This window comes from Hirundo rustica, chromosome 30 (assembly GCF_015227805.2).
Source record: "Hirundo rustica isolate bHirRus1 chromosome 30, bHirRus1.pri.v3, whole genome shotgun sequence".
Taxonomy (NCBI): Eukaryota; Metazoa; Chordata; class Aves; order Passeriformes; family Hirundinidae; genus Hirundo; species Hirundo rustica.
The window spans coordinates 1,036,326-1,057,925 of record NC_053479.1 but is presented as its reverse complement, the minus strand read 5'-3'; the positions used below and the strand labels follow the sequence as shown (position 1 = coordinate 1,057,925).

Sequence of the window (21,600 nt, the reverse complement as noted above, 5' to 3'; positions counted from 1 at the left end):
TGGAATAAATAGGGGAGGGGTGGGAATAAATAGGGGAAGGGGGGTGGGATAAATAGGGGAAGGGGGGTGGGATAAATAGGGGAAAGGGTGTGGGATAAATAGGAGGAGGTGGAATAAATAGGGACAGGGTGTGGGATAAATAGGGGAGGGGTGTGGGAATAAATAGGGGAGGGGTGTGGGAATAAAGAGGGGAAGGGGTGGGAATAAATCGAGGAGGAGGGAGTGGAATAAATCGAGGACGGAGTGGAATAAATCGAGGAGGGCTGTGGGAATAAATCGAGGAAGGGGGAGTGGAGTAAATGGAGGAGGGGGCGGTGTCCGGAGGGTCTCAGCGGGCGCTGTGGTTGAAGACGCGGCTCATGACGGCGGCGAAGGAGCGGAGCCGTTTCAGCGCCAGGTGCCGCTGGAGCTGCTGCTCCCACACCTGGGTGGGGGGCAGGGGGTGCCGGGGGGCGCGGCCGTGCCCTTCCTGCGGGGACAGCGCGGTCAGAGAGGGGAGCCGAGAGCCGCCTGCGCCCCGCCCCGCTTCGGCGGGGATGCGCTCCCCGGAAAGCTCCGGGTCCTCACCTGGACGTGGCGCAGCAGCTGCTCCATGGTGGTCTCCAGCTGGGGCTGGGGCTGGTCCCGGAAGATGTCGGAGCCCAGCAGGTCCCGGTAGTGCTGGAGCGCCTGGCGGATCCGGTGCAGGCAGCGCTGGTGGGGAGCGGGAGGGTGAGCTGGGGGTCCGGGACCCTGCTGGGGCTTCCCCACATGACCCCCGGGTCCCCCCGGGCACTCGTGGGAACTGCAGGCGCGTCCCTCAGCATCGCTGGGACCCCCAGGTGCATCCCTCAGCCTCCCTGGGACCCCCAGCTGCATCCCTCAGCCTCCCTGGAACTCCTCGGGACCCCCAGGTGCATCTCCCAGCCTTCCTGGGACCCCCAGGTGCATCTCCCAGCCTCCTTGGGACCCCCAGGTGCATCCCTCAGCCTCCCTGGGACCCCCAGGTGCATCCCCCAGCCTCCCTGGAACTCCCCAGGATTCCCAGGTGCATCCTCAGCATCCCTAAGACCCCCCCGGGACCCCCAGACATCCTTGGGAACCTCAGGCACTCCCTGAAGCCCGGACACCCCTGGGACCCCCCCACCCCGCCGACCCCTCAGCATCTCCGCCATCCCCGAGCACACCCGGGATGCCCAAGCGAGCCCCCCCGGGACCCCCGCAGCCCCCTCCCCGGTACCGTGTTGTTGGTCTCCAGCGCCAGGGGGTCACAGGCGTCGCTGCAGCGGATCCGGGGGGGCCAATTCTGGGGTTCCTCCTCCAGCAGCTGCATCCCCTCCTGGAGCAGGGATCCATGGGGTCCCCGCGTGCGCCGGGACCCCCAAAACCCCGGGCTCGACCCCCCCCCCCCCCCAAACCCCGGGCTCAACTCCTGCCGCCGCGCCCCTCGGTGCTTCCCGGACCCTCCCAGTGTTCCCGGCCGATGCCCCCGGTGCTTCCCGATCCCTCGGTGTCCTCGGTTGATCCTCCCGGTGTCCCCGGCTGATCTCCCCGGTGCTTCCCCAATCCCCCCCCGTTGTCCCCGGCCGATGCCCCCGGTGCTTCTCGATCCCCCCGGTGTCCCCGGCTGAGCCCCTGGATGCTCCCCGATCCCCGCGGTGTTCCCGGCCGATGTCCCCGGTGCTCCCCGATCCTCCCGCTATTCCCGGCCGATCTCTCGCACTCACCAGCGCCGAGGGCGGCTCTTTGACGGTCGCCAGCAGTCGCGACAGCTCCCGGGAGAGGATCCTGCAGGCGGCCCAGTCCGGGCGGCGGAGCGGGGCCGGGGCCGGTGCCGCGGGGGGCGGCAGCAGCAGAGCGAGCAGGAGGAGGCAGAGGCGGCGGAGCGGAGCCATGGAAGGTCTGTCTGTCTGTCGGTCTATCTGTCGGTCTGTCTGTCTGTCGGTCTGTCTGTGCCGCCACCGGGCTCTTATGGGGCGGCGGCAGGTGGGGAATCCCGGGGCAGGTGGCTCCCGCCCCTGCGAAATCGCCGCCGCCTCCCCTCGAAAGCAGAACCGATACCGGGCCGGGGTCCCCGGGCTGCGCCCCGCCGCACCGGGACGGGATGGGACGGGCAGGAAAACCCGGGGCAGTTCCTGGCGGGATGGGAGGCACCGGCACCGACACCGGGACCGGCACCGGGACACCCCCTCGCTCCACCTGGAGCACCGGGGAGCGCGGTGGATCCCCTCGGTGTCCCCGCCGTGTCCCCGCCGTGCCCCGGGGCCGGAGCGGGCCGTGCTGCCGCAATCTCGGCGGCCCCGACGGGGCGGCTCCGGCGCTTCCCGCTCCGCCCGCCGGGGCTGCCCCCGGCCTTCCCCGGGCACCGGGCGCGCCGCGGGCACCGGGGCTGGGCTGGGCCAGGGCGGGGACACTGCCGGGCCGTGGGGACACTCGGGGGGGGGGGGGTCTCGTGAGGGGCTGAGGGGCTCCGTGGGGTTGGGGGACACTGGGGGACCCTGAGGGACTCCGTGGGTCATTGAGGGACACTGAGGGATATTGGGGGACATTGGGGGACACTGAGGGACTCTGAGGGACTCCGAGGGACATTGAGGGCCACCGTGGGACACTGGGGGACAGTGTGGGACATTGGGGGACATTGGGGGACACTGAGGGTCATTGGAGGGACACTGGGGGACACCGAGGGACTCTGAGGGACATTGAGGGCTACCGTGGGACTCCGTGGGACACTGGGGGACAGTGTGGGACATTGGGGGACACTGAGGGGCACCGGGAGACAGTGAGGGATCCTGAGGGACCCACGGGACAGTGAGGGACTCCATGGGTCATTGAGGGACACCGAGGGACACTGAGGGACACTGAGGGACCCTGTGAGGTGCTGGGGGACACCACGGGACAGTGAGGGACACTGGGGGACAGCGTGGGGTGCTGGGGGACAGTGTGGAACCCTGAGGGACACCATGGGACAGTGAGGGACATCGAGGGACACTGAGGGACCCCATGGGATCCCGTGGGACACTGAGGGACCCTGCAGGACATTGTGGGATGCCAGGAGAGCGCAAGGGACACTGAGGGACGTTTGGGACGGGGTGGGACCCAATGGGGTGCCAGGGGACCCCGTGGGACATTTTGGGACCCCGTGGGACATTGTGGGGTACCAGGGGACCCTGTGGGACCCTGTGGGACTCCGTGGGACACGATGCGATACCAGGAGGCTGCATGGGACACTGCGGGAATTTTGGGGACACTTTAGGGTCCTGTGGGATCCCAAGGACACTTGGGGACCTCGTCGGGCACCGTGGGACCCCTCGGGGCGCGGTGTGACCCCGCGGGGCGGCAGAGGACACCGTGGGACAGCGACGGACACCGTGAAATGCCGGGGGACGCTGTGGGACACTTAGGGACACTTTGGGATTCCGTGGGGTACCGGGGGACCCCACGGGACATCGCGGGACCCCAGTGCAGGCTGTGGAGTGCCGAGGCACCGCGCGGGGACACCGCGGGACACGCGTGGACACATCCCGAGGGCTGCCAGAGGACGCGGGCAGCGCGGGATGCCACGGGCGGCTCGGTGACATCCGTTGGACACCGTAAGCTCACGAAGGGTGTCCAGGGACGCTGCGTGACACCGGTGGGACCCCCACAGGCCGCAGGGATCGGCGGCGCCCGGGGGTCCCAGAGGTGCCCGGGGACCCCGGGACCCCCCGACCGCGAACCAGCCCCTTTCAGCCTTTTTGACCCGTGCGCCGCCCTGTCCCGCCGCGGCGTTTAGTCCCGCCCTCCTCGGGCGCTGATTGGTCGGCGCTCGGCGCTCTGCGCTGCCATTGGTCGGCGGCCGGGGGCGGGCCCGGTTTACCGGGCAGGGGGCGCGGTTGCCGTAGCGACGGCGGGAGCGGCCCCGGCCCCGGCCCGGCCGCGGCGGCGCAGCGGGACGAGCCCTGGAGCGCGGTCCCGGCGCGGCTCTGCCCAGGGCGGCTCGGTAACGGCGCGCGCGGCGGGTTGTGGGTGGCGGCTCCGGGCTTGGTGAGAGCGGCCGCTCGGGCCGGGCCCTCCGTGCCCCGCCCGGCCCCGCCTGGGACTGCGGCCGCTGATACCGCCGGTCCCGCCGGCGCGTTCGGTGTGGGCCCGCGGTGATAAAGGCGGCGAGTGCGGAGCTGGCCCGAAGCCCCGGGGGTGCGGCGGGGCGGGGCCTGGGCGGGATGGGGCAGCTCCCCGGCAGGCTGCCCGGTGGTCTGAGACACTGCCCGGTGCCCGGGGACCCCTGCCCGGTCCCTTGAGACACTGCCCTGTGCCCAGGGACCACTGCTCGGTGCTTTGGGACACTACCTGGTGCTCAGGGATAATGCCCGGTGCTTTGGGATACACTCCGGTGCCCGGGGACCACTGCCCGGTGCCCAGAGACCAATGCCCGGTGTTCAGGGACCCCTGCCCCATCCTTTGAGACACTGCCCGGTGCTCAGGGACCCCTGCCCGGTATCCCCGGGAGGCTGCTTGGCATCTTCCCGGTTCCCCTGGATGCTGCCCGGTGCTCTGGGACCCCTGCCCCATTCCCCAGGACCACCCCCGGGCCGTTCCGGGGCTCTGAGCACACCCCGAGGTCGGGACTTTACACCCCCAGCCCCTCAGATTCCATCCGCCGTTCCCATCCCCGCTTCCAAGAGCTCTGAGCGTCCTCCCCAGGCTTCCCCCTTCCCTCCCCAGGGCCGGGATCCACCATGAATTTCGAAGGGCTCAACCCTTCCCTGGCCGAGTTCGCTCCTCCGCTGCACCCCGCGCTGGAGCCCGTGCTGGACCCGCACCTGAACCCCAACCTGGTGGAGCTGGACCCCGAGGGGGTGTCCCTGGAGGGGCTCCCGGTGCCCGAGTCGGTGCACCTGATGGAGGGCGTGTACAGCGAGCTGCACACGGCCGTCTCCGAGGTCGGCGTGCCCGTCTCCGTGTCCCACTTCGACCTGCACGAGGAGATGCTGTGGGTCGGCAACCACGGGGTGCGTGGGGAGGGGCTCGGGGGGGGGCTCTGGGGAGGGTTTGGGAATGCTCTGAGGTTTTTGGAAGCTCTCAGGAGGTTTTGGGGAGCTCTCAGGAGGCTTTGAGGAGTTCTCAGGAGGTTTTGGGGAGCTCTGGGGAGGTTTGGGAGAGCTTTTCGAGGAGCTCTGGGGAGGTTTTGGGAGCTCTTTGGAGGTTTTGGAAGCTCTGGGGAGACTTTGGGGAGCTCTGAGGAGGCTTTGAGAAGCTATTGGGAGGTTTTGGGATGCTCTGAGGAGGCTATGGGGAGCTCTGGGGAGGCTTTGAGGAACTCTTTGAAGGTTTTGGAAGCTCTGGGAAGGCTTTGGAACGCTCTTTGGAGGTTTTGGGAAGCTCTTTGGAGGTTTTGAGGGGCTCTTTGGAGGTTTTGAGATGCTCTGGGGAGGCTTTGGAGAGCTCCGAGAAGGTTTTGGGATGCTCTGAGAAAGCTTTGGGAAGCTCTGAGGAGGTTTTGGATGCTCTGAGGTTTTTGGATGCTCTGGGGAGGTTTTGGAGAGCTTTTTGAGGAGCTCTCAGGAGGCTTTGTGGAGTTCTTTGGAGGTCTTGGGGAGTTCTGGGGAGGTTTTAGAAGGTCCGAGGAGGTTTTGGGATGCTCTGAGGAAGCTCTGGGGAGGTTTTGGGATGCTCTGGGGAGGTTTTGGGGAGCTCTCAAAAGGTTTTGGGGAGCTCTCAGGAGGCTTTGCAGAGTTCTTTGGAGGTTTTGGTGAGCTCTGGAGAGGTTTTGGGGAGCGCTGGGGAGGTTTTGAGATGCTCTGAGGAGGTTTTGGAAGCTCTGGGGAAGTTTTGGGAAGCTCTTTGGAGGTTTTGAGCTGCTCTGGAGAGGTGTTGGGGAGGTTTTGGGGAGCTCTGGGGAGGTTTTGAGATGCTTTGGGGAGCTCTTGTGAGGCTTTGGAACACTCTCAGGTTTTTGGAAGCTCTGGGGAGGCTTTGGGGAGGCTTTGGGGAGATCTTTGGAGGTTTTGGGAAGCTCTTTGGAGGTTTTCAGATGCTCTGAGGGGGTTTTGGGGAGCTCTGAGGGGGTTTTGAGATACTCTTGTGAGGTTTTGGGGAGGTTTTGAGATGCTCTGAGGGGTTTTGGGGAGCTCTGGGGAGGTTTTGGGGTTTGATGGGACGGGATGGGGCGGGAAGGAGAGGAAAGCTCATCCAGTGACACCTGCAGAGCTTACCTGGAGCAGAGACTAGGCAGAGTTAAGGGATAAAGGCAGATATTTATTGAAAAGCCTTCCAAGGGTGCACCTGGGCGGTGCAGGAGTCTCACACCCAGCTGAGACGACAGCCACGAGTTTTTCAGGCAGATGAAAGTTCGGTGTGTTTGCATATCAAGAGTTGAATTGTCCAATTACAGCTTCTGGTAATGCAATCACATTCCTCCAGTTTCCCTCTTCCCAATTCGCTTTTTGTTTATGTTTTTCGTGGCCTGAGACTGTCAGGTGTCCTTGAGCTTCAGGCCCAGAGGGGAATTGTTTTGTTTAAATAAAATGGGAGAACAGCAGCTGACAGGCCATGGAGTTTTAGAGTTACACGACAGAGCAGTTACAGGATCTGGAAAATACAAAAGCCAAATCTTAAAGTTCCACCACTCTGCCGTGGCCTCCCCCCAAGCCCAGTTTGCTCCCCTCAGACACTTCCAAGGGTTGGGAATCCTCTGGGAAATCCATTCCAGCCCCTCGGAGGGAGGGATTTCTTCCCAAAATCCCACCTAACCCCACGCTGTGTGGCCATTCCACTTTGTCCTCGCTCCTTGCCTGTGTCCCAAGTCCCTCTCCAGCTCTCTTGGAGCCACTGGAGGGGATCCCGAGATCTCCCTGGAGCCTCCCCTTCTCCAGGCTGACCCACACTCATCCCATTCCACATCCTTCCACTTATCCCAGGGTGCTCCAAGCCCCGTCCAGCCTGGCTCTGGACACTCCCAGGGGCAACCACAGCTTCTCTGGGAAATCCATTCCAGCACCTCACCAGGGTGAGGGATTTCATCCCTCTATCCCATCTCAGTCCCCTCTTTTGGTTGCAAACCTTTCCCATTTTATCTGTCCGTGTAAATCCTCGCAGCACGAACCTCTCGCTGCTTCGGAGGTTTTTTTTTTGCGTCGGCTTTTTTATTTTTTATTTTTTTCATTCGCGCCCGCTGCGTCCAGGGAAAAGTCTGAGCCTCCTTCCCCCTGGCTTGGAGCACCCAGGAGCGCCAGGAATTTCCCTGTCATCACCTGGAAAAGCCGGGCTGTGACATCGCCGTCCCCTCTGCTTCCAGGGCCACGCCACCTCCTTCTTCGGGCCGACGCTGGAGCGCTACTCCTCCTTCCAGGTGAACAGCAGCGACGACATCCGCCAGATCCAGAGCCTGGAGAACGGCGTGCTCTTCCTCACCAAAACCAACCTCAAGTACCTGTCCCGGGGCGGCCTCATCATTTTCGACTACCTGTGAGTGCTGGGGGTCCCCTCCAGCCCTTCCCCGCTCCCTCCCGGGGCCGGGCAGGAGCCTGAGGCTGTCCCGCCCGTCCCCCAGCATGGATGAATCCGAGGACATGCACAGCCTGCTGCTGACGGACAACAACACCCTGCTGGTGGCCGGCCTGCAGAACCACGTCCTGGAGATCGACCTCAACACCGTCCAGGAGACGCAGAAGGTGCGGCTGGGCTGGGGGCTGCTCCCTGGAGCTTCGCTCTGGGCTTCTTCCCTGCTCCTTCTCCCTGCCCTGCTCCTTCTCCCTGCCCTGCTCCTTCTCCCTGCCCTGCTCCTTCTTCCTCCCTGCTCCTTCTTCCCTGCTCTTCCTCCTTCCTGCTCTTTTTCTTCCCTGTTTCTCTTCTCTTCTCTTCCTCCCCGCTCCTTCTCCCTGGCCCGCTCCTTCTCCCTGGCCCGCTCCTTCTCCCTGGCCCGCTCCTTCTCCCTGCCCCGCTCCTTCTCCCTGCCCTTCCTCCTTCCTGCTCTTTTTCTTCCCTGTTTCTCTTCTCTTCTCTTCCTCCCTTGCTCTCCCCTTCTTCCCTGCTCCTTCTTCCCCCCCCCGCTCTTCTTCATCCCTTCCCCTTCCCCTCTGTGCTCTTCCTCCTCCCTTCCCCTCATCCCTGCTCTTCCCTCTCCCTTCCCAGTACACCGTGGAGGTTCCCGGCATCACCGTCATGAGGCAATCCAACCGCTTCTTCTTCTGCGGGCACACCTCGGGCAAGGTAACGCCCGCACGGGATGGGGCTGGAGGGGGGAATATCCCGGAATTCCGGCTCTCCCCAGAGCTCGGGAGCGCGGGTGACCACGGCCAGCCCGTCCCCTGGCAGGTGTCCCTGCGCGACCTGCGCACCTTCGCGGCCGAGCACGAGTTCGACGCCCACTCCGGGAGCCTGTCGGACTTGGACGCCCACGGGAACCTCCTGGTGACGTGCGGCTTCTCCAGCCGCATGAACGGCCTGGCCTGCGACCGCTTCCTCAAGGTCTACGACCTGCGCATGATGAGGGCCACCACGCCCCTGCAGGTCCACATCGACCCCTTCTTCCTCCGCTTCATCCCCACCTACACCTCCCGCCTGGCCATCATCTCCCAGACAGGTGCGGGGAGCTCCCCTGGGGACCCCAAATTCGGGGTTGGAGCCTGCGGGGTTCAGGCTGGAGAGGAGGAGGAGGAGGATGAGGGGAGAGCTGGCGATCTCCTCGCTCCAGGGCAGCGGCAGGAGCTGAGGGAATGGCTGGAGCTGCGATTGGAAGGGGTTTTGGGAAGAGGTTCTCCCTCCAGAGGGTGGTTGGGCGCTGAGCAGGCTCTTGGTCGTGGTCCCAAGGAGCTCCAGGAGTGTTTGGGCAGCGCCCTCAGGCACAGGGTGGGATTTTGGAGTGTCCTGTGCAAGGACAGGAGTTGGACTTTGAGCCTTGTGGGTCTCTTGCAGCTCAGGGGATTCCGTGATTCTGGAGGTCAAGGGAGCGTTTGGACAACGCTCTCACATGTTGGGATTTGAGGAATTTTTGGGGTTGTCCTGTGCTGGGCCAGGATTTGGACTCGAGGATCCTTATGGGTTCCTTTCAGCTCGGGATTTTCCACGATTTTGGAGGTCCCGGAGTGTCTGGACAGTGCTCTCATGTGTTGGGATTTGGGGATTGGGGAAGTTTTGGGTTTGTCCTGTGCTGGGCCAAGAGCTGAACTTTGATCCTTGTGAGTTCCTTTCACCTCAGGATATTCCATAATTCAAGAAGTCAGGAATTGTCTGTCTATCTGGACAATGCTCTCATGTGTTGGGATTTGGGCACTTGGGAAGTTTTGGGTTTGTCCTGTGCTGGGCCAGGAGCTGAACTTTGATCCTTGTGAGTTCCTTTCAGTTTGGGATATTCCATAATTCCAGAGATCAGAGGGTGTTTGGACAATGCTCTCAGGTGTTGGGATTTGGGGACTGGGGAGGTTTTGGGTTTGTCCTGCACTGGGCCAGGAGCTGGACTTTGATCCTTGTGAGTTCCTTTCCATAATTCGAGAAATCAGGAAATGTCTGGACAATGCTCTCAGGTGTTGGGATTTGGGCACTTGGGAAATTTTGGGTTTGTCCTGCGCTGGGCCAGGAGCCGGGCTCTGATCCTCACGTGTCCCTTCCCGCTCAGCCCATCGCACGGTGCCCATCCGAGCGCCCCGATTCCCCGCCGCTGCCCGTTATCCCCCTTCTCCCTCCGCTCAGGCCAGTGCCAGTTCTGCGAGCCCACCGGGCTGGCCAACCCCGCCGACATCTTCCACGTCAACACCGTGGGGCCGCTCATCATGACCTTCGACGTGTCGGCCAGCAAGCAGGCGCTGGCCTTCGGCGACTCCGAGGGCTGCGTCCACCTCTGGGCCGACTCCCCGGAGGTCACCTTCAACGCCTACTCCCGCGAGACCGACTTTGCCTTGCCCTGCATGGTGGACACGCTGCCACACCTGGACTGGAACCAGGACCTGGTGCCGCTGTCGCTGATCCCGGTGCCGCTGACCAGCGACGCGCTGCTCTCCGACTGGCCGGCCGCCAACTCCGCCCCGGCGCCGCGGTAATTCCCGGAGAAACGGCGCGGGAAAGGCGGAGTCCTCCTCTTTTTTCTTGGTGCCTAAACTAGAGGGTAGAGAGAATTAAGGGGGTGTTGGTTGAAGGCCTTCGATAGGTGCACGAGGCTCCGAGGTTACACCCGAGGTGGAAAAAGGTCGCGAGTTTTTAGTGCAGTTTTAAGTTTGGTCCGTTTACGTATCGGGGGTTGATCCTCCAATTACGTTTACTGCAAGTTTCACTGTTGCTTTCATCTCCGGGGGGCTTGAGGCAGTCAGGTGTCCTCGAGGTTCAGGCTTAGAGGAAATTGTTTTGTCTAAGCGAGATGGGAGAACAGCAGCTGTCAGGCTAAGGAGTTCTAGAGTTCTATGCTAAAGCACTCCAGGATCTGAAAAATACAAAAAGCATCATTCCTGCCCGCCAGTGAAACGCCAGATGAGTTTCCCGCAGTGGAGGTGTGACTTGGGCAGGTGTGAGGATGGTGGGACGTGGTCCAACCTCCCTCCCACTCCCGGTGGGATCCTTCCTCTGCTCTGCCCATGTGGAATTCCTCTTTTTCCCTCTTCCTACCCCTGGCACAGCCCTCACTGGGACGGAGAGAAACTTGGGCAAGGGCTGAGGAGGGGGCAATGCTCAGGACCAGCCTCAGGCCGGGTGGGAGGTGCTGCCCTGAGCCAGGGGGTTTTTCCAGGCGAGCCCCTCCGGTGGATCCCGAGATTCTGCGCACCATGAAGAAAGTGGGGTTCATCGGCTACGCCCCAAACCCCAGGACCAAGCTCCGTAACCAGGTACCCTCTCCTAGGAGGGGAATTTGGGGAGGGTGGAGCTCTGCAGCCCGGGGAGGGATCCCCGAGGTTCCAGGGATGGGGACAAGAGGTGGAATTCCCTTGGGACGGTGCAGGTAGTGTAGTTCGGAGGAGGCAGCTTCTCCTGAGCGGGGAAGAGGATGGAGTTTTCCCAGCTCCATCCCTCGGTGGCTCTGTGGGCAGGGAAGGTCTGAGCTGTCCGGTTGGGAGGTTCATGGCGTGTCCCTCGCCCTTGGGAAAACACTGCCCTGTGCTTTCCCACTGTGACAAATCCCTGCCAGCAGGAAGGTGTGGAGGCCTCGCGCGCGTCCAGGGAGGGCCCCACTCCCTTTCTGGTGGATCCCTTTGCTCATTCAGGGAGGCAGGAAAACCCGGGAGTTGCTCGTGGGGCTTCTCCCCGCCTCAGGGTTCAGCCCCTTCTCTCTCCCCGCTCCAAGATCCCTTACCGGTTGAAGGAGATGGACAACGAGTTCGACAACTTCAGCCAAGTCCCCGAGTCCCCGATCGGGCGCGAGGAGGAGCCGCACCTCTACAGGGTGGCCAAGAAGTACAGGAAGGTGGTGGCCTTGGGGGGCTGCTCTGGGGTCCCACGGGGGTCCCGTGGCGCGGGGAGGTGTTTGAGGTGTTTGTTTCACCCGTCACATCTCCGCTCAGGTCACCATCAAATACTCCAAGCTGGGGCTGGAGGATTTTGACTTCAAGCATTACAACAAGACGCTGTTTGCTGGGCTGGAGCCTCACATTCCCAACGCTTACTGCAACTGCATGATCCAGGTGGGAGCTGCCCCAGCCCGACCCAGAGCCCCGTGAGCCCTCCCCCAGCTCCCCCCCTGAGCGCTGGGTCTGTGCCAGGTGCTGTATTTCCTGGAGCCAGTCCGCTGCTTGGTCCAGAACCACCTGTGCCAGAAGGAATTCTGCCTGGGCTGCGAGCTGGGCTTGCTCTTCCACATGCTGGACCTGTCCCGAGGAGACCCCTGCCAGGTCCGTGCTGGGCTGGGCTGCCCAAGGCCACCAGAGGGACGGGAGTGGCGCCGGGAAACTCCTGTCACTTGACCCGGGTGACGTTTTGCTCTTGCCCCATCCCCAGGGAAGCAACTTCCTGCGGGCTTTCCGCACGATCCCGGAGGCTTCGGCGCTGGGCTTGATCCTGGCAGACTCAGACGAAGCCACGGGCAAGGTGAACCTGGGGAGGCTCATTCAGAGCTGGAACCGTTTCATCCTGACCCAGCTGCACCAGGAAACCCAGGAGCAGGAGGGACCCCAGGCCTACCGGGGGGCTGGCGGCAGGTGAGGCCCCGGGGAATCACCCAGCTCCCATCCCTCGGGAATGCTTTCATGCCCTGAGGGATCCATGGGAACCGCAGCTCCTCGCATATTTGAACCCTGCGCTGAGCCTCTGCCCTCCCTAAAATCTGTTTGGAGGCTTGAGGACGCCAGAGGGGCTCGGAAGGTTGGGCTCAGCTCAGATTGCTGATTCCTGCTGGAATTTGGGAGCCGGCCCTGTGCAGCTCCCAGCTTAGGGATCTCTGCTGATGCCGGTGCTGTTCCTCCAGCAGCTTTGGCTCCTCGGGGGACTCTGTCATCGGGCAGCTGTTCAGCTGCGAGATGGAGAACTGCAGCATGTGCCGCTGCGGGAAGGAGACCGTCCGTGTGTCCTCCACGCTGCTCTTCACCCTCTCCTACCCCGACAGCACCGGTAACGGCAGGGCCCAGCACCCTGGGCTGGCTGGGGTTTGCTATCCGTGATTTTTCCGGCTGGAACACGCCTGCCTCAGCTCCAGGGGTGGGTTTCCAACCAGCCGAGCTTTTTTTTGTTTTTTTTTTTTTTTTTTTGGCTTCAGAAAAGACACATTCGGGGCTTGACCTTCTGGCTGGTGGTTACGAGGAAAACCCCAGAGGTTTGGCTGAGCTCAGCTGGTCAAGGTTCTGTGTGCTGGCGTGGTGACGTGATCCTCCTTTCTCCCTCCAGAAAAACCAGCCAAGGATTACGAGTTCGCCCAAATTTTAAAGCGCAGCATCTGCTTGGAGCAGAACACGCAGGCCTGGTGTGAGAACTGCGAGAAGTACCAGCCCACGGTGAGCCTGGCACGGGGGCACAGGCACGGGGGGCTGTGGGAGCCGGGCGTGAGGGGGGCAGTTTCTCCGTGAGTCACCAGGGAACCTCCTGAGCGGCTGCCGGAGATTCGGTTCCTGGCCCCGGCCGGCAGCCCTGGGGTATTTCCTGGGCTCTGTGAATTCCTCTCGCTACGGACAAGGATTCAGCGGGGAGAAAACAACCCCCCAGGAGCTGCTGGAGCAGCTCTGTTGTCCTGGAAGCTCCTCCCTTGAACGCAGGCAGGGAGAGGGGAGGATGGCCCAAATCCTGCTCGGATCCTCTCATTTCCGTCTCCCTCCTCTCCCCGCAGGTGCAGACCCGGAACATCCGCTGCCTGCCGGACGTGCTGGTCATTAACTGTGAGGTGAACAGCTCCAAGGAGGCAGATTTCTGGAAGACACAGGCTGAGGTGGGGGAGACGCTCCGGGGCCGGTTCTCCCGGCACGCGGGGCTCGCGCCGCCCGGCCCCGCCGAGGTTTTCGCTCCGCTCTCGCTGTCTCTGGCCTCTCTCCCTCCACCTGAGCCGAGCTGGTGCACCTGGGTCGTGCCTGGGGGCACGGTCGGCGCCTTTGGAGTCGGAAAAGACGAGATCTCCTGGCGTGGCAGAGCTGAAGGGACTGCAGGAGTCACTTTGTCCTTCCCCCAGCCCCTCGGGAGCACTCGGGACATTGGGTTTCCCTCGCTTTTTTCCCCTGTCACCAACGTTAATATCCCTGTTTTTTTCCCCTGCTCCTGGGCCTGGCTGTCACCCAGGTGTCCCCCAGGGCCAGGCTGTCACCGTGTGCTGACGCTTGCCTGTGTTTCGTTGCCAGTACTCCTTTCAGAAAGCCGTGATGAAGAGAGGAGGCTTTGACATCACCAAGGGAAAGGAGATCTCTCTGGGAGAGTGGTAGGTGGAAATTCAGGAGGGATTTCTTCCTGGGAAGGGTTTGGACCAGCCCAGGGAGGTGGTGGAGTCACCATCCCTGGGGGTGTCCGAGGAGTGGCTGGATGTGGTCTGGGATTGGCAGGAGGTTGGTCTTGGAAAGCTTTTCCAACCTCAGGGATTCTGGGATTCTGTTCCAGCACTGACACCTCCCGGGTGATTCTCTGGGCTGTTTCTCATCTAAATTCTGTTCATTTGATCCCCTGCCTGTCTGAGGCTGCACCACATCCCCTTCGTCGCCCACCCTGTGACCCCTTTCTGAGCCCCACAACCCTGTGCCCCTTTTCTAACTGACAAAAGCCCCAAAACCACATTGGCTGAGCATCTGACCCGGAGTCCTGCTCCAGGCAGCTCCAGCTTCCCGCAGAAATTTTCGGAATCAGCCGGGGAGCGGCTGGGTGGGAGCCCTGGCCCGGGTGACATCTCCCCCCAACTCAGACTGCCCGTGCAGGAAGGATCTGGGGAGCCCTGACACGGGCCATTCGTATCCTTCCGTGGAGGAACTGAAGAACATTTGGATCCCTCACGCCATCAAGATGAGGTTGACCAAGAGCAAAGAGCTCGACGTGAGCAACTGCAGCGAGACCGATGAGGTAAAGTGACAAGAATCGGCGTGGGTGAAGTGGCAGAAGCACGTGGGGTTGTGGCAGCAGAGCCACCTCAGAACCACTTTCTGCTGAGAGAGATGATGAGGAGATAACTCAGGGGAGCACGGAAACGTCCGGGCTGGTGGTTTGGGGGCTCGGACGTTCCCGGTTCTTCCCGCAGCTGAGCCCCACGGACGACCCCGACTCCGTCTACATCTACGACCTCATGGCCACCGTCGTCCACATCCTGGACCCCCGCACCGGGGGCAGCCTGGTGGGGCACATCAAGGTGGGAGAGACCTACCACCAGAGGAAGGAGGTGAGGCCCTGCAGGACCCCCACCGGCTCCCGGGAGCCTCCCCGAGGGGTCTCGCCCGCGGGAATCCGTCGTTCCCGGGTCTTTAGCCGAGCCTGCAGCGTTGTGGCTGAACGTGCCAGGAGCTGCTGGGGCCCCTCACGGGGAGGGAAGGGCTGAAGGAACCCTCTTCCCACACCCCCTGAGGCTGGTTCCTCCTGGCCACGGGCACGGGGCCAGCTTGTCCTTGTACTTCCAGGTAAGGGCAGGGACGTCATCTCCCTTCCCGAGGAAAGGGCTGGTCTGGGCATTCCTGGTTTCTGCTGGAGATGCCCAAGCCAGGAGTTCCCGGAGTGTGTCAAGGCTCCACCCCTTGTCTCTTTATCTCTTGCATCTCCCTGGAGTTTTGCTCGGGAGCTGGAGCCCAGTCCAGCCCAATCCTTTCACGTCCTTTGTCACCACCCAGGGCAGCAGGGATTTCCCCACGGTGTCCCAGGAAGGGCGGGGGTTCCCACATGGCACGGTCACACCCTCCCTTCCCTGGTAACTGGGCAGAGGAGTCACTGCTCTGCCCTGGGGGGCCCCCCCTAAGGCCGTGCCTTTCCCCCCCCAGGGAGTCACGCACCAGCAGTGGTACCTCTTCAACGACTTCCTCATCGAGCCCGTGGACAAGGTGAGCGCCGAGGCGACACCGCGGCCGCCCCGTGGAGCCGCCCGGGCTGGCCCTGACCGTCCCTGCTCGCCCTGCAGTGCGAGGCCGTGCAGTTTGACATGAGCTGGAAGGTGCCGGCCATCCTCTACTACGCCCGGAGGAACCTCAACTCCAAGTACAACCTCGTCAGTGAGTGCCCGGCGTGGAAGTGGCGGCGGGGCCGGCGCCGCCGCGGCACCGCTGAGCTCCTTCCCCTTTTCCTCCTTTTCCCCTTTTTCCTTTTTCCTGCACAGTCAAGAACCCCATCGAGGCCAGCGTCCTGCTGGCCGAGGCCTCGCTGGCCCGCAAGCAGCGCAAGTGCCACGCCACCTTCATCCCCCTCATGCTGAACGAGATGCCCCAGGCGGGAGACCTGGTGGGGCTGGACGCCGAGTTCGTCACGCTGAACGAGGTGCAGGGGAGCTGGGGTCGGGGACAGGGGGGACAGGGCGCGGGGATGGCCCCTGTGGGGCCGCCGGTCACCGCGTGTCCCCGTCCCCGGCGGCAGGAGGAGGCCGAGCTGCGCAGCGATGGCACCAAGTCCACCATCAAGCCCAGCCAGATGTCGGTGGCCCGGATCACCTGCGTGCGCGGGCAGGGCCCCAACGAGGGCGTCCCCTTCATCGATGACTACATCTCCACCCAGGAGCAGGTAAGGGGTGCCCACCTGGCCTCACGCAGCTCCTCGGGAAGGACGTGGACCTGCTCTACCAGTGACAGTGACCTCGCCTTGGCACCTGTGTTCTCCATGGTGATCTCACCTGGGCACCTGAGTGTTTTCCATGGTGATCTCACCTTTATGCCTGTGTGTTCTCCATGGTGACCTCACCTTGGTGCCTGTGTTGTCCATGGTGATCTCACCTAGGCACCTGAGTGTTCTCCATGGTGACCTCACCTTTATGCCTGTGTGTTCTCCATGGTGATCTCACCTTGGCACCTGTGTGTTCTCCATGGTGACCTCACCTGGGTGCCTGTGTTGTCCATGGTGATCTCACCTGGGCACCTGTGTGTTCTCCATGGTGACCTCACCTTGGTGCCTGTGTTGTCCATGGTGATCTCACCTGGGCACCTGTGTGTTCTCCATGGTGACCTCACCTTGATGCCTGTGTGTTCTCCATGGTGACCTCACCTTGGTGCCTGTGTTCTCCATGGTGATCTCACCTGGGCACCTGTGTGTTCTCCATGGTGACGTCACCTGGGTGCTCCCCATTAACTCCTCTGTGGTGACCGTATCTGGACACCTGGGTGTTCTCCAGGGACAACTTTGTCCCCTTTGGTGACCTTACCTGGACTCCTGTGTTCTCCGTGGTGACCTCGCTCAGACACCCAGGTGCTTCCCATGGACTCCCGTGTCCTCTGTGGTGACCTCACCTGGACACCTCTGTGCTCCGTGCTCACCTGGGGCCGTTGTCCTGTGTCACCAGCCCCGTCCCCAGGGTGCTGACAGGGGAATTGAGGAGGGGGCAGAGCCCTTGAACCCTGCCAGCCCCCTCCAGGTGCTCTGGTCTCCGCAGGTGGTGGATTACCTGACCCAATACTCTGGGATCAAGCCAGGAGACCTGGATGCCAAGATCTCCTCCAAGCACCTGACCACCCTCAAATCCACGTACCTGAAGCTGCGTTTCCTCATCGACGTGGGCGTCAAGTTCGTGGGCCACGGGCTGCAGAAGGATTTCCGTGTCATCAACCTGATGGTGACAGCCCGAGCCCCCTCCCCTGGCTGGGGTGGGGCTGGGAGGGGTCAGCTCGGGTCCGCGGCCCCCCCTGCCCCGGCAGCAGCGCCCTGTGCCCTCCCCAGGTGCCCAAGGACCAGGTGATTGACACCGTGTACCTGTTCCACATCCCGAGGAAGAGGATGATCTCCCTGCGCTTCCTCGCCTGGTACTTCCTGGGTCAGTGGCCGCGCTCTCGGATCCGGGAAGGGGCGGAACTCGGCCCGAGGGTCCCCGCGCTGAGCCGGGGCTGTCCCCACGTCCCCGCAGACCTCAAGATCCAGGGGGAGACCCACGACAGCATCGAGGACGCTCGGACGGCGCTGCAGCTGTACCGCAAGTACCTGGAGCTGAGCCCGCAGGGCTCGGAGCCCGAGGAATTCCGGAAGGTGCTCAAGGGGCTCTACGAGAAGGGCCGAAAGCTGGACTGGAAGGTGCCCGAGCCCGACAGCCAGAGCAGCCCCAAGCGTAAGATGTCACCGCTGCCCCCTCCGTGTGTCCCCTCTCCCCACGGTGTGTCCCCGTAGGCCGTGTTCCCCCTTGGCCGCTGTCCCCTTCCCGTGTCCCCTCTGCCCCAACGGTGTCCCCTTTCCTCTCCCCGTGTCCCCTCCCTGTGTCCCCTCCACTCTCCCCGTGTCCCCTCTCCTCACCCCGCCGTGTCCCCGCAGACGGGGCCGTGTTCCCCCCGGTGCTGGCCCTGTGACCGGAGCCCCCCGCGAGGAGCAGCGCCGGGAGAGGCGGATCCGCGTGGAACTGGAACCAGCAGCGGGGCCGGGGCTGTCCCCGACCCGCCCGACCCCCGCCCCGGGCCCGGCGCCCCGGGGCTCCCCTTTCCCTGCCGGTACCGGGAAGCTCTGCCCGACCCCCGCCCCGCTCGCCCGCCGGCCCGGGCGCCCTCATAAAGCAGCCTCGGACCCCCGTGACACCGTGTCCTCCTTGGCTCCGGGGGGCGGGACCGGGACCGCACCGGGGGCGCGGCAGGAGGGACCCGGGCTCACACCGCCGCTGGCACCGGGGACGGGAATGGGACCGGGAACACGGCACGGAGCAGCCGGACCGGGATCAAACGGGAAAGTCCCGGAGCGGGGCTGACACCGGGGACACGGCAGGAATGACCGGGAGCGGGAGCAGGGACAAGGTGCAGAGGAGCCAGTCCGGGGCTGGCAGCGGGAGCACGGCAGGAAGGACCGGGACCGGGCTTGGAACGGGAGCACTGCCGGGACACGGCAGGGCGGACCGGGACCGGGCCCGGGCACAGCCGAGGCTGGCACCGGGAGCACGGCAGGACGGGACCCGGCGCAGGCTCAGACCGCGGGCACAGTAGGACAGACCCGGACCCAGGCTCAGACCGGAGGCACGGCGGGACAGACCCGGACCCGGTTTCGGACCGGTCCCGGTCCCGGGACGCGGCTGATCCGGGGCGGGGGCGTGGCCAAGCCGGTCCAATAGGCGGAGTCACACAATGCCCCGCCCACTCGGGGCCGAGCGCCACGCGGCCGGGCCCTGGCAACGGCGGGGCCCTCGGCGCCCGTCCCGGGCTGCCCTCGGCGCCGCCTGCTCGCGGGACGGCCCCGCCGCGGCCCCAGGAGCCGCCCCTGCCGGTCTGACCGGTCCCACCGGCTCCGCCGCCCGGCCCCGCTCGGCCGCCGCCCCCTCCGAGCGGCCGTGCCCCGCGGCGGTGCGGGCCGGGGGGCGCGCCGGGCCCGGCGGTGCCGCGGGCAGTCCCGGGGCAGCCGGTCTGTGTGGGGGGCTGCGGGAGCGGGACGGGAGAGCGGCCGGTACGGGGGGCGCAGGGCGGGGATGGGGGGTTCGGCCGGGCCCGGGGCTCGGGATGGGGGGGAGCGGGGCGGCTCGGCCGGGCCCGGGAGGAGGGGGCTTCGGGGGAGGCGGTGGGCTCGGCCCTGGAGGCGGAGGGCTCCACTGGGGGCTGTGGGGGGATCCCGGAGGGGAGGGGGCTTCACAGGGGAGGGGGCTGTGGAGGCGCTCCGGTCTGTGGAGGAGGAGGAACTGTGGGAGTTCTGGGCTCCGCGCTACAGTGAAGGAATTTCTGTGGGGCTCTGCCCTATAGGGGAGGAGGTTCTATAGGGGCTCTGGACTCTGCCCTATAGGGGAGAAGGTTTTGTCGACGATCTGGACTTTGGTCTATGGAGGAGGATCTGTGGGAGTTCTGGGCTCTGCCTGATGGGGGAGGAGGTTCTATAGGGGCTCTGGACTCTGCCCTATAGGGGAAGGGGCTCTGTAGGGACTCTGTCCTATAGGGGAGGAAGTTCTGTAGGGGCTCTGAGCTCTGTCCTGTAGGGGAAGGGGTTCTGTAGGGGCTCTGCCCTATAGGGCTCTGAGTCCCTGTGGGGTCCAGGGGCACTAACGGGACTCAGAGCAGACGTGGACGAAGCTCTACAAGAGCTGGGCTCTGCAGGGAGCGGGGGTCCCGGAGGGGCCGGGCAGGGATGGCCCTTGGGTGAGGTGAGGGGACAGCAGAGCCGCCAGCGCTGCAGCCGCGCCGTGCCCGCAGGTGACAGCGGAGCCCTGAGGATGCGGGGCCGGATCCCGGGGGTCTGCGGAGTCCTGAGGATGAGGGGCTGGATCCCGGCCCTGCTCGGCCTGGCCCTGGCATCGCTGCTGCCCGCGGCCGGAGCCCGCCGGAGCCAGGACCTGCACTGCGGAGGTGAGATGGACACGGGGAGGACAGGGGGGGACCGGGTGGGATGGGACAGGATGAAATGGGGAGACAGGGCTGAACACGGGGACAGGGACAGGCCAGGGTGGTGGCACAGGGCTTGTCTGCTGGGACCAGCTCACCCTGCCCGGGGACAGGCTGAGGGTCTCCAGGCCATGGGGACTCCTCCCTGCACACCCCCCACCCCAGTCTGGCTCCGGGCAGCCGCAGGAGCGCCCGCGCCACGTCACCACGTCCCCCCACAGCCTGCAGGGCTCTGGTGGACGAGCTGGAGTGGGAGATCTCGCAGGTGGATCCCAGAAAAACCATCCAGATGGGCTCGTTCCGCATCAACCCCGACGGCAGCCAGTCGGTGGTGGAGGTGAGGCCTCCCCCGGTGTCCCCGCTGCCCGGGACGCTGCCGGGGACACCTCAGGGGACACCCCTGAGCCCATCCCGGGGGCCGCAGGTGCCGTACGCGCGGTCGGAGGCGCACCTGACGGAGCTGCTGGAGCGGGTGTGCGAGAAGATGAAGGAGTACGGCGAGAAGCTGGACCCGGCCACGCACCGCAAGAGCTACGTCCGGGTCATCTCCCACGACGGCACCAAGATGGACCTTTCGGGCGTCAAATTCGACGGGGATGTGACCTCCAGCCTGAAATTCGCGGTGCGTGAGGGGCCGGCGGGGTCCTGGGGGGCGTGGGGCGGGGGGGTCCCGCGGGCTGGCGGTGTCAGCGGCGCCGTGTCCCGCCGCAGTGCGAGAGCATCGCCGAGGAATACGAGGACGAGCTCATCGAGTTCCTCTCGCACGAGGCTGAGAACGTCAAGGACCGGCTCTGCAGCAAGAGGACGGGTGAGTGAGATGAGGGGGGGGGCCCGGGGGGGCTCTGCTGCTGCTCACGGGGTCGTGGCTGCTCCTTTGGAGCTGGGATGGGACTGAGATATGAGATAAATGAGATATATGAGATGTGAGATGCCAGCCCAGAGCTGGGGCTGTCCCAGGGTGTCTCTGTCCTGCTGTTCTGGGGGTCTCTCCTGCTGTTTGGGGGTCGTGGCTGCTCTGTCAGTGCTGGGATGGGATTTTCTTTGCCGGCCCAAAGAAGGGAGGAGCCGCAAGTTCTTCCCCAAATCCCAGCACCCGGACTCTGCGGGCACCGGGGTTTTTTTGGGATGCTGGGGCTGAGCCAGGGCAGCTGCTGTGCTGACTCTGTGACCTCTCCTGGCTCATCCAATGGCCCTGTCCCCGTTCTGGGGCTATTTCCAGCTCACAAACACCCAGGTCAGGGCACGACGTGACCTTTGGGCTACTCCAATCCTGGCTGGGGCCCCGGCCGGGTCCCTTTGTACCCAGCGCAGCCATCAGGGCAACGCTCTGCCCCAGGGCATCCTGAGGGGCTCTGACAACTCCTGAGGGCCCCACGGGGCTCTGATGTGACCCAGGGCTCCCACAGGGCTGTCGTGTCCTGGGGGTCCCGTGCATCCTGAGGGTCCCACAGGGCTGTGGCCGTGGAAGGTCCCAAAGCTCTGTCATATCCTGGGAGTCCCCTGGGGCTCCGGCACATCCCAGAAATTCTGTGGGATATGGAATTCCACTGCAACCCTGAGGGACCCCAGGGCTCCAGCACGCCCTGACTGTCCCCCGTTGTCCCCGCAGACCTGTGTGACCACGCGCTCCACATCCCACACGACGAGCTGTGACTGCCGCGGGAGCAGGGACAGACGGAATCTTCCAGCACCTCCACGGCTCCGCCGCCGCTGCCCGGCCCCGTGCAGAGCTCCGGTCCCATTTGTTCCCCGTCCGGGGACACCGGGACGGCCGCGGGGCCGGGGCCGCGTCCTCGCTCCCGCCGGC

The 21,600-nt window shown here is 64.4% G+C and overlaps 3 protein-coding genes across 4 annotated transcripts; 2 read left to right on the top strand and 1 right to left on the bottom strand.

The window, feature by feature from the left end:
• Positions 1-328: 328 nt before the first annotated feature.
• IL23A (interleukin 23 subunit alpha) lies at positions 329-1,874 on the bottom strand. The gene is made up of 4 exons (XM_040088344.1): positions 1,707-1,874; positions 1,220-1,318; positions 568-693; positions 329-469 (listed from the first exon to the last, which is right to left on the bottom strand). The coding sequence occupies exons 1-4, from the start codon at positions 1,872-1,874 to the stop codon at positions 329-331; spliced, it is 534 nt and encodes a 177-aa protein (XP_039944278.1).
• Positions 1,875-3,883: 2,009 nt separating this feature from the next.
• PAN2 (poly(A) specific ribonuclease subunit PAN2) lies at positions 3,884-17,916 on the top strand. Of its 2 annotated transcripts, none has more exons than XM_040088423.1 (26): positions 3,884-3,958; positions 4,681-4,967; positions 7,253-7,422; positions 7,508-7,628; positions 8,089-8,166; positions 8,272-8,539; positions 9,646-9,988; positions 10,673-10,769; positions 11,225-11,344; positions 11,442-11,561; positions 11,640-11,768; positions 11,875-12,074; positions 12,344-12,483; positions 12,757-12,863; positions 13,193-13,291; positions 13,695-13,771; positions 14,259-14,400; positions 14,576-14,713; positions 15,303-15,362; positions 15,440-15,530; positions 15,635-15,792; positions 15,889-16,032; positions 16,895-17,074; positions 17,179-17,272; positions 17,363-17,560; positions 17,761-17,916. In XM_040088423.1, exons 2-26 carry the CDS (start codon positions 4,695-4,697, stop codon positions 17,793-17,795), a joined length of 3,582 nt encoding a protein of 1,193 aa, XP_039944357.1. In that variant the 5' UTR covers positions 3,884-3,958; positions 4,681-4,694; the 3' UTR covers positions 17,796-17,916. The 2 variants fall into 2 exon arrangements, with proteins under 2 accessions (XP_039944357.1, XP_039944356.1); XM_040088422.1 differs by having other exon boundaries at positions 12,341-12,483.
• Positions 17,917-18,787: 871 nt separating this feature from the next.
• Positions 18,788-21,593, top strand: CNPY2 (canopy FGF signaling regulator 2). Its single transcript, XM_040088479.2, has 6 exons — positions 18,788-18,870; positions 19,605-19,757; positions 20,015-20,130; positions 20,218-20,415; positions 20,505-20,601; positions 21,403-21,593. The coding sequence occupies exons 2-6, from the start codon at positions 19,625-19,627 to the stop codon at positions 21,444-21,446; spliced, it is 588 nt and encodes a 195-aa protein (XP_039944413.1). The 5' UTR covers positions 18,788-18,870; positions 19,605-19,624; the 3' UTR covers positions 21,447-21,593.
• The last annotated feature ends 7 nt before the right edge of the window (positions 21,594-21,600 follow it).